The sequence below is a fragment of the Syngnathus acus genome, chromosome 1 (genome assembly GCF_901709675.1).
Source record: "Syngnathus acus chromosome 1, fSynAcu1.2, whole genome shotgun sequence".
NCBI lineage: Eukaryota > Metazoa > Chordata > Actinopteri > Syngnathiformes > Syngnathidae > Syngnathus > Syngnathus acus.
This window is the reverse complement of record NC_051087.1, coordinates 9,150,252-9,161,747: the sequence shown is the minus strand read 5'-3', so window position 1 is coordinate 9,161,747 and position 11,496 is coordinate 9,150,252. Positions and strand designations below refer to the sequence as shown.

General features: G+C 40.0%; 2 protein-coding genes across 5 annotated transcripts; one reads left to right on the top strand and one right to left on the bottom strand.

The window, feature by feature from the left end:
* Window positions 1-265: 265 nt before the first annotated feature.
* Window positions 266-5,251, top strand: LOC119126876 (tumor necrosis factor ligand superfamily member 14-like). Of its 4 annotated transcripts, XM_037258387.1 has the most exons (8): window positions 266-1,894; window positions 1,994-2,046; window positions 2,278-2,497; window positions 3,493-3,561; window positions 3,656-3,689; window positions 4,045-4,110; window positions 4,198-4,435; window positions 4,548-5,251. In XM_037258387.1, the coding sequence occupies exons 3-8, from the start codon at window positions 2,297-2,299 to the stop codon at window positions 4,735-4,737; spliced, it is 798 nt and encodes a 265-aa protein (XP_037114282.1). In that variant the 5' UTR covers window positions 266-1,894; window positions 1,994-2,046; window positions 2,278-2,296; the 3' UTR covers window positions 4,738-5,251. The 4 variants fall into 4 exon arrangements, with proteins under 4 accessions (XP_037114282.1, XP_037114290.1, XP_037114275.1 ...); XM_037258395.1 differs by lacking the exon at window positions 1,994-2,046 and having other exon boundaries at window positions 2,228-2,497; XM_037258380.1 differs by lacking the exon at window positions 1,994-2,046 and having other exon boundaries at window positions 267-1,894.
* Window positions 5,252-7,005: 1,754 nt separating this feature from the next.
* Window positions 7,006-9,625, bottom strand: LOC119126872. Its single transcript, XM_037258369.1, has 3 exons — window positions 9,040-9,625; window positions 8,893-8,926; window positions 7,006-8,501 (listed from the first exon to the last, which is right to left on the bottom strand). Exons 1-3 carry the CDS (start codon window positions 9,448-9,450, stop codon window positions 8,119-8,121), a joined length of 828 nt encoding a protein of 275 aa, XP_037114264.1. The 5' UTR covers window positions 9,451-9,625; the 3' UTR covers window positions 7,006-8,118.
* Between the last annotated feature and the right edge of the window lie 1,871 nt (window positions 9,626-11,496).

The following is an 11,496-nucleotide window of genomic DNA, read 5'->3' as shown; positions in this document are numbered from 1 at the left end:
ATGGATACTATGGATTTTCGATCGAAACAGGAGGTCATCACTAAAAGAAGAGCAACTCCGGAGTTAAAAGGTTTGATTCGGACAACGGGACTTCGGAACGGAGTGGTACGCCCGATCGAAAACAAGTTTTTGATTCCATGCGCTTTATTGAGTGTTTTTATGTGTGAAGACTGCTGATATGAGATTTTAATTAAAATAGTTCAAATTAAATAATTAAATTAAATGTGACGCGGTTAGGTGCCGGACAAATGTTACCTGGGGGGGCGTCAGTTCCTCCCCAGTCATGAACCTCACCGCACGTCACTGGTGCCAGTGTATCTAATACAGGCTACTGAGAAAGTTTTACACATAGTCCTGTGAAAGGTAGTTCACAGTCTTAAGAAATGTTACATTCCTTTATTCCCAGAGGGTGGAAATTAATCTGTTTCTATGCTTCATTGTAAATCTCAAATTTACCATCTTTAGATCCCTAATCCAAGTCTAAAGAGCTAAATCTTTACACTGAGCCACAGACAGCTCAATCTTGAGTTAAACATATGTATCTAATTTATCACAGGGGACCATGATGCTGTGAAATATGATGGGATTTTAGTAGAAAACTATTGTGACAGGCTCCCAAAAGGGGGCACAAATGGAGGCTGACCAATGGTTATGTTTGCATTTTCCAAAAGACTGTTTTATTTTTACATTTGGGAGAAATTCTTGTCCTATAACGATTACCTTAGGGACACAAAACAAACACTTCACAAATCGTGTGCTTTCTCAATAACTGAGTTGAACGGCACTCATTCAAGCCCACCTCAACTGCACCGTCCATCTGTCCTCCCTCGGTTTTATCTACAATAAACACAATGTGTGCATATGTGTGCTGTATCCTTGGCTTCAGCATATGGAGGAAATCATTTTTAACACGTCCCTCTCACTACAACAATAACAGATTAGGTGTAAACGGATTAGGTGTAAAAAGCTGTGTAGTTCCAGTTAAGCCTCTCCAGCATTTTATTTAATATTCCAAAATATATATATATATGAATCATTTTCTTAGCCTCTCTATGTACTATTTAAGACCCCAGCATTGCAATACAATTTATTCATTCACAACTGAGGGAGGCGCCCTAGAGCAAGAAAAATTGCTGTTCAGGCGTTTAAAGTATGTCACACTTGGTGAAAAGAGGAGTTCAAGGAGGATGAGTGTAGGAGTTCAAGGAGGATGAGTGTAGCGTCAATCGAATCACAGCTTCCACGATATGTCATCGTTAATACAAGGGAAGACTTACTGTAATTTAAGGTTGTTACAAAGCTCATGAGAACAATTACAAGCAATAAAGAAAGAAGGACAAGAGAACTTGTGCAACACATTAGTCACCTTCAAACATTAACACACGCAATTTACACAATATTGAATCATTTCTTCTTGTAATGCATTTACGTTGCTAAGATTAGTCTGCTCCGTTGATGAGAATTGAGTGTGATACTTTCCATATATGTTCTGTAAAGCGCTTTGTTACTGTGACACCTGTTGATGTAGCTTATTGTGTTTACAAATATTATCAATATCCAAGCCATTTGGTCAGTTGCAGGTAACTCGTCGTCTTTGATACAGTTGTAACAAATGCATGATGTCAATATAGATGTCAATATACAAAAACAGCGAAATTCAATCGAGACACGTGAAGAGAGAAAAGGAAGTGTCAGCTGAGGGATGATAACTACAACATTGTGGGGGAGTGTCCCACACACAGTCTTCTGTTGCTCTTGAGTTGTTTCTTCCCTGTGTCATATTCATTTCCTCCTGACATGAGCTTGTTAAAGAAAGCAATATTGGTGGCAGTCGGCAGGATATCTGCGAGGCAACACACTCGGCTGTATTGAGAGTTCATCCTAAGTGTTGGCTGTAAGTTGGCATTTTCAAAGATCACCATTTTTGTGTTTATTTTATTTTTCTAATACTCCATTCTTTAGGTTGTTTCATTCTTGTTTTTTTTAATCCCAATTTTGGGAAATTGGCTGAGTTAAGAAGATACACAAAGCGTCAGTAAGTCCAAGGTATCCATCCTTTGTATTTAAAAAAACGATTATTTTGCATGTAGTAATGTCTGTTCTCAGACTCGCTTCCAAGAAGTCAGGTTGCATCACAGCCTCTATTTAGTTTGGCGGCATTTCTTGCTTATTCATCAATCTGTTTTCTATATCTTGTGTCTAGACTTGTTTCCAATTATGCTTGCAGCCTCCTTACCCAGATGGGCCTCGTGACCTTTTGCCTCCTTTGCATCACAGGTGGAGCAGGTGAGAGGAAATGTCAGAGGGTGACGTGGCCAGTCGTCCCCAAGTCTTTGTGGTGGAGAGCCAAACCGGCTTCTTCCCCCCACCCCGACCCGTGAAAAAAACACAATGGACTCCCACCAGAAGCAAGTGTCTTCTGCTGGTGGTGGCGCTGGCTACGCTGGGACTTGTTGTGGAAGGATGTTTTGTCTATAAACTTTACATGAAAACCGAGGTGAGGTTGTTGTCTTGGTCTTGTTGTCTGTCCGACTGAAGACGAAACTATTTTGACTGCTTTTCTCCTTTGGAAATTTCCTTTTTTTCTTACGTCATGAACTGTCTCTGTTTTGTTTCTCTTTCACACACGCACCCAGTCACAACTAAACATCCATTATCTTTGTATAGGCAATCACTTTTTAAGTCACATGCCCATTTGTATCAAATGTCAAGTGGTCTCTCCCGTTCCAAAATTAAATGTATTGCATTGTATTTTGCACCGCTCAATTTGTTGAATATAGTACTGGGCTTTATTTATCCAATGACGTCAAGATTTAAGAGCGACAGCTTCCAATGCTACTACTCCATAAAAGTGTTTCACCCCCAGATTGATTGATTGATTGATTGATTGATTGATTGATTGATTGATTGATTTAGAAGTATTCTAAAGCTTTCAGGGTTGATTTTGTGTTATAAATAAAATCTATTATTATTATTAGTAGTAGTAGTAGTTTTATTCTTCTTCTTATTATTATTATTATTATTAGTAGTAGTTTTATTATTAGTAGTAGTAATAATAGTAGTAGTATTGTCAATTTAGGGCACAGTGTAGAGAGAGTTTGCCTATGATAAGGCGTAATACCAGCATGACATGACGAAGTCTGCATCATAGTGACTGTTGTAATTATTTTCCGTAAAATCAGTTTCCTCTTTCATGCAGTGTATTTGTACAAATAAATTGATAGCAGCAAATTTAATTGTTGTCCAATACTTACACGGTATTGTAAAGGCACAGATGTTTGACATCCACCATCATAGTTTTGATATTGTGATTTTCTCATTCTTTTTCCAACAAAAGATCCTACAGCATGTGCATATGTGGACATCTGTCAAATTGCCACACCAGAGGCCTCATTTGTTTTGTAAACCTCAACAACAACATTTCCTGCACTTGAACTTGTGACATCTTTGCTTGTTTGACTTTCTCTTATCTTTTCACTTTCTTCCTTGCAGGCATTTTCCATCTGCGTATCAGATCCTCTCTGTCGGAACATGTCCAACTCCAAAATATCCGCCCAACAGGTAAGTTTGAATGAATGTGTCAACAATTTAAATGTCATGTTACGCTTGAATTGAATTGCCCAAGGTTTATTCTTGCTCCTTTTATGTCTTGCAGGTTGGCTCCTTCCAAGATCCAGCGGCATCCAAAAGTATGATTATTTATTATGAAACAGAAAATAAAAAAGAGACAAAATTATATAATGTGATAGAAAAAACCCAGTTGCATTACTACCATGACTGTTTATAATAAATAAACAAAAGTGATCCCATATCTTGTAATAATAATAATTATTATTATTATTAATTGAGACTAAAGTCATGCCTCAAATTCTTCATGACACAATCACTCACCAATCCCTTTTACCCATAGCTGACACAACTCTTGACAATATTATTAACAAATTCATGATAATGTCATAACACTCACCTTTACTGGACAGCCAATAGAAAAGTTTCAAAATTGATGACTGTAATTCAATTCAATTGTTACACCCTTGGAAACAGGAGGCTCGAATGAGATTCAGCCGGTTCAAACTCTGCTGGGACCTAAGCCCTTTGCTCACCTGATGTGTAAGAATCCTCTTAATACAGCACCTTAAATCAAATAAATATACTATTTGAACATATTGGTTTAACCCTCGCTCAACTTTATTTCAGGCAGCAGCAATCCTGTTGGGGAGAAAAATGTGGTGCAGTGGGTTGACAAAGATGGTGACGCCATCACCCACCAAATGGGCTACAACAATGGCCGCCTGTTGGTGGAGAAGGAAGGTTATTACTACCTCTACTCCAAAGTGCAGATAAATGCTGCAGAGGTGTGTTCTCTTATCCAGCACAAGGTGATGAAAGACACGGCCGCATACGACCAATCCATCGAACTTATGAAATCAAAGAGGTTAGCAGGCATCTGGTTTTCTTCCTCTGTTGCTAACTTTGTACACAACCATTTCAGTTGCATTCAGTTTCTGCTGCCACTTTGTTTTTTTGTGTTTTTTTCCTTCCTCTAGGACCCGCTGCTGGACTCCTAAACCTTCAAGTGTCAAGTCATCAGGTGGGGAGGATATATGGGACAGTTACCTGGCAGGGATCTTCCACCTGCAGTCCGGAGATCGAATTTTCATCACATTGGATAGTATACAGAAATTGCGTCCCGGACCGACTGAAAACTTTATGGGAGCCTTCATGGTATCTCCATAGAAACATATTCCAAAAAAAGACTAATTTCACACTTGTGTCATTATGATTAGCTTCTTCCTTTTTTGTTTGAATGTATTCGAAGAACTTTTGCAAATTATTGCAATCTCATAAAACTGTATCTGATATTCAGACTAGATTATTTGTTGAAGGAATAAAAGTTCTGTATGTTGAATCGGTATGGGATGAATACATTATCCCAAATTGTGAAAATATTTGTTAGAAAGTCTATAGTAAAGCGCCCCAAGCACTTGTAGACAAACCACAGAATTACAGGTGCAAATTTATTGATGTGTTGTAAAACACACGCCTAAGAGAGATGAGCAACAAAGATGACTCAGCTATTCTTGCAATGCGTAATGAGAAAAGAGTCCTCTCGTCTCACTTGCTCTTCTTTGGTTTAATCACTCAAGTCTTGCAATGGATGTTTACATGTTGTACCATTGAAATATGTGATCTGTAGGGATTAAGGCTCTAATTCCTAAAATGGCGCAGAATGAAAAGGGCGGCATCTTGATTTTTGAGCAAGTGCAAGCCTCATTTGGTTACTCTCCCTGAGCTATGCTGCGCACGCTGACATACAGAGGATGGGCCCTTTCACATGCACCCAGCGCGTAGTTGCCTGATCTAAGGCCAGTCGAACATGATTTTTAGTTCCTGGAGACAGGTGTAGAGGTAGAATGACTGAGAAACAAGAATTTAAGTTAAAGGCCTGTCAAAATATCTCCAGGTCAGACACAACGTGCACCAGACTTCAGATGTCATCTACCCAAAAGCATTTCCATTTATCCATCCATCCATCCATCCATCTTCTGTACCGCTTGCGGGCGTGCTGGAGCCTATCCCAACAGGGACGGGTTGCCAGCCAATCGCAGAGCACACAGAGACGAACAACCACTCGCACTCAAGCCTACGGGCAATTGGGGAGTGCTCAATCAGCTTACCCTGCATGTTTTTGGGTTGTGGGAGGAAACTGGATTTTCAGGGGAAAACCCACGCAGGCACAGGCACGGGGAGAACATGCAAAGTTCATACAGGGAGGGCTGGAGGTAAAATCGAACCCGCACCTTCTGAACTGTGAGGCAGATGTACTAACCAGTGTGGCCACCGTGCTGCCTCCAATTAACTAATATATGTAAATTAGCTTATGGTTATTAGCACCATTACCTCATTTTATCCAAACAAATCTGAGCCCTTGAGAATGGATGTATTCTGCGGCAAATGCGATGAAGTGTAGGTGCAAAAGCCCTTTTTTCGTACAAAAGGACACACGCAAGACTTCAGCAAGAAAAGTTGATAAAATGAGTCTGCAAGATATGGAAACAATGGGGAGAGTGGGGTGACCATGTTTAGATAGACTCTTGATGTAATTGGGTTATTTCCTGTGGTAAGCCGCAAATCAACACATCAGCATCTCCTATGCACACCTTCGAACATGAGACTTGGCCAGTATGTGCTTGGTGGTAATCTCCTAAAAGCAATTCAAAAAGTGTTCTACTCTGAATTTATCAGCTGTTCCTCCATAAAACTGTATTTTTATACTGAGAGTTTTATATAATAATTGTTATACATTCATAAAAAAAAAAAATCTATGTTCATCCAGCAGTTATGGTCTAAAGATTTTGTGCAAATGTGATCCAATGCAAAAGCGGCATCAGAATAGGTTGAAAGAAACTGTTTGAGATATACAATATTGTATTGATTATTGTCACTGTGGTTGCAGTTTGCAGTGTTGGGGACCTCTACATAACAATAATAATAAGCCATAATGATACTACTCAATGTTTTTATATTCAATGTGATGGAACTAAAATGCAAACTAAAATTATATCATAAATATTAAACTGATCTGGCATAAATTTCAATCCAGCATGCTAATTGTAATTAGGCAAATAAATACATTTTCCTGTGCTCCTCATTAAAATGCCAGTAAACATAAATAATTGTTGAAATCTGAAGTATTGCAATTTGTTTTCTAAGAAATATAGCTCACGGGTCACAATGACAAGGGATATACTCCTATTAATTTTCTGTTGTAATCGGCACCTCAATGTGATATCAGCCTTTTTTTTTTTTTTTTCCAAACCGCACTTCAAAATAAATAAACAGGAAGTGATGCACTGTTACTTCCCGCTACAGACAACAACAGGGAACGTTCCCCTTAGCTGACACTTTCAAACATTCCACTTGTAACTTTGTCGCAATCACTTTCATGACGTCATTTTCCACTTTTCACATTCACGTACGTGAACACACACGGACACACAAAAATACAGTTCATATATGTTTATTATTATCATTATTTCCATGTTAATATGGATACAATCAGCACAGTGCAGTTTGTCCATTGGACTTTGCTACATTGTTTCATCACATTTGTCAAGTCCACATTTTGAACATCAAACAATAAAGTACATTTGGTTACACTTTTTTTTGTAAAGATGCCCAAATTTAGAGCTACATCTGTGTATTTTACACTCTCAATGGTACATGCAATGTTCCCATCCATATGTTTCCCTTACTTGTGTTAGATTCTTCAGATTTGTATGTGAACGAGCAAAGTGCATGAAATTATTTGACAGGAGTCACTGATGGTATTCACTTGTCTCCGGTGTACGCATTGTGGATTCAGCTCCCACTCAGTCAGTGTACACGTAAATCTGAATGGTTGTTCAAGTGTAAGTGGCAACCAATTTGGTGGACCTTTTGCACCAAGAAAGCTGGGCTTGAATCCAGCACTCTTTAACTCTGAACAGGATAAGCGGTGCAGTGAATGGTTGACAAAAAAACCCCCACCTAAATCTACTTTTGAGGGTTCCCAAATGAAATAGTTTTACAGAGATTCAGGTTCTAAAACTTGATTGTACACAGGCCTGTATATACCTGCTAGCTTATGTTTATTTAGCAAAACGGAACTCTTCAGTACATATTTTATTTACTCTGTAATCTTCGTTTGCATAGCAAATCATAACTTCTATTGTGTTAATACCAAAGGAATGATTTACAGTAAGCGTTGCAGTTAGCGTGACTGTGACCTCACTGCCGTTTATCTAAGGTGGTATGAAGTGAATCCAGATGAGAACCTTGAAGCCATTTTATAAAATAAAGAGAACCAGCAACTCAAAGACAAAGTGAATTGCACATTAACACTAATGTAGTGTTCTCAATCTATAACATCATATATATGTTGACCCTGCAACATAAATAGTACCATCTTGTCAAATAAATATGTATAGTATTAGAAAGAAGCAATCAGTGTCTAGTACATGTTTGCTTCCTGATTGCAACAGTCTCTTTTTTTTTTTTTTTTTTTTTTTTCCACGTGAGCTCCGCAAAGTCTTTCACATGGTTGAGTTTTTTAGTTGGGATAGTTGATGTCAGATATTAGTCCACGAGGAAAATACCCAAATTAGACCCATTGAGCTCCAGCTTCCAGTTCTGCAATCCTTCTTCTGGTACACTCATTTGGGTGAGCAACGACGTGTCGTCGTTCAGCCTACTCACAGTCCAACACTTCTTGCTTTGTCGTGGGGTGTCTGCTAGAAGCTTCACTTGGCAGCTCAGCGTGTCCCCCACATTTACGCTGAGAAGGCCAGCATTGCAATTGTATGTGCAGGTCAGGTTGAGATTCAGGTAGATGAAGTACATCCCCGCCTTTCGTGGTCTCAGTGAGTGTTGCTTTGAGTCAAAATGGAAGGTGGTACCAACAGACTCCCCGGTGCCATAGTGGACTGAACCCCATTGAACTGTTGAGTTCACCAACTTGCCTGTAAAAAGGAGACATCAATAATCATCAGTGAAAATGTCATTGATAAGGCATGCAGCCATACTGCCGAGTTGAAATCCAGTATTCGTCATGAAATTGGAAAGCCAAATGATTTTCTTAAACTCTAAAGTATAGAAGTATCAGTAAAATAATTGGCTAGAATATTCTATTGCTTCCGGTGTAGAGTTGGCACCTGCATAGATGTGCCCCCGCAATCCAGCCACATTCCAAAAACATGCATGACAGGTTCATGGAAGACTCGAAATTGTATCGATGTGTTCATTCACTGCTTCGCCCACAGTAAGATACAACTCAACCCTAATTAGTATAAGTGCTTCAGGAAATGGATGAATGGTGTTCAAATACATTTGACCAAAAACAAAGAGACTTACTTGAGATTGCCTCCAAGAAAGCAAAGTTCTGCATCTGTCAACATATAAACAATAATGGCATAAGAAGTCATCTTGGACAAAAGAGGACAGGCTACAGTATTTAAGTCAAATGTCTGATTTGAAAAGAAAAAAAAATCCAAAATGTACCTTGTATGGCGGGCTCTGTGTTTGTTCTTCGTTTGCAGAGCGATACGGCTGCAGCTTTGAGTCCCCGTGCGTCATCAGGACAGGGAGACACACTACAGCCATGGCAGCGAGCGCTGCATATAGGACAAGGACGGACACGACCATGCACACGTCCAGACAACGACCCCGATCACGTCTTCTGTTCTCGTGACACTCAATGTCCGTGTCTTTGAGTGTCTGTCCTAACAATGCGCACATAATGAAGGCTGTTGTGACAAGTCGTCTAATTGCAGCGTGTAACTTCCACAGGATGGCGGCTTGCTCTGTACTACACTCGGTGCACGGGATTGAGCCGAGTGTCTTCGATCCGGCCCTTTTATAGCAAAAAAAAGGTGAGAGAAAGGAAAAACCACGGAAGTCGTGGGTGTCCATCCTCGCCTTATTTCTCACGCCGCCGCCACTCCTCCGCGATGTCCGACTTTCCGGGGGCGTGAAAGTTATGTCCGACTTTCCGGGGGCGTGAAAACTTTCCGAGACTCCCTATTTCGCAACCGCCTGCAGCGCTACATATTTTTAGAGACAGTGCAAGAAGTGAAACTGGTTCCACTCATCACCTTCGATACTCAAATAACTACAGAGAGAGATATAAAAACTGTGACCTTGTCAAATTTTCAAATAAACGAATGAAACAAAATAACCCAAAACAAAGGCCAAATCCACATAATTTTTTTTAATCTGTCAGTAAAACTAAATCATGAATAAAACAAAATAATAACAAAACTTTCAACCAGGCAAAATCCATGGATGAATAAAGGAAATAACAGCAGCAAGCCACATCAAATCAATAACTATGACTCAATAAGTATACCTACAATAAAACCCATTTCAAATAAAATAATCTAGAACGACTACGAAAACACTGGTGTAGGGAAAACACTGAGCAGCTTTTGTGTACAGAGGATGTGGGCACTCTGGTTAGCACGTCCGCCTCAATTCGGAGGGTGTAGGTTCGATTCCACCTCCGGCCCTCCCTGTGTGAAGTTTTCATGTTCTCCCCAATCATGCGTGGGTTTATTCCGGGTCCTCCGGTTTCCTCCCACACCCAAAAAACGTTCGTAGTAGGTCGATTGAGCACCCCAAATTGCCCGTGAGTGTGAGTGGGGAGCTTGTTCGTCTCTGGGTGCCCTGCACTTGGCTGGCGACCAGTTCAGGGTGTTCCCCGCTCGCAGCACACCCAGGACTCGCGCAATCTTGGCAAAAACAAAAACGCAGTTTCGCTTCACATGTCATCCAATCATATTAAAGAGTTAATGTGACATCAGGGGTTTCCCGTTATGTGAGGTAGTGTCAGAACTGAGAGTGAATGTGAACCACAATCACTTTTATGACGTCTTTCATATTGTACTATTTGTTGTACTACAGTCAAACCTCGACCTCCGAATTTTGTTCGACAACCGGAGCAAAAACTCGAATTTTTCGTTCGAATTCCGATTTGTTCGAGAACCGGGACGATAGAAAACCGAGGTTTGACTGTATTTGTTACACACATAAACACACGCACAGACCCCCACACACAAACACACGTCACATATGTGGAGTCCCCTGAGACATTTTGCACTATAAAAGTGGAAATGGTATCGTGCCATTGACGCTCCAGATGATGTAATCACACATGACATGCTTGGGTAATTCAAGTATCATGAGTGACAATAGAGAATAAACAAGGGCATAATGGGAACATGTGGGGATGGTTTGTGTGGGGGCGTGATAGATACGTAGAGATGTGGAAGTCAGCATGTCTCACACACACACACACACGCACACACACACACACACACACACACACACGCACGCACGCACGCACACGCACACACACGCACACACGAAAGTATGACAGCCAATCAGGAAAATCCATGTGCTCATGTGCAAGAAGCAAAAATGAAAAGGTTTTGTTACCTCATGAAATTGACCACATGAAATATACTACAAATGCACCCAGATTTCTCAAGTCTCTTTACACTGAATGAACGTGTATATATGTGTGAAATAAAACAAAGGTTGTATCTTTGGGAAGGGATAACAACAAATCTTATAGATATAAAGCGAGAGAGAGAGAGAGAGAGCTGAAAGGACATTTACTTTTTATTACTTACAGTACTGTATATCAAAATATGCATATACATGTCAGTTATACATTTTGCAGTCTCAATGCAGAATGAGGAGAAAAATTCCACCCTAACAGGTTTGGGTTTTTCACTGTTCTCGCTTTTGCTTTTCACCCTTGCAGTCACGGATGTCTCAGTCACTACTGCTGCATCTGTTTCACAATGCGGCAAACCTTTTTGGCAGTCAGCAAAAGAGAAGTTAGTTTTCCTGTCACTTACTGCCACTGTGGCTAGTTTATTTGACCCGAGATTGATTGCAGTATGAGATTGACAGCCAGTCAGCAAGATATTATTATTATTATTATTATTATCA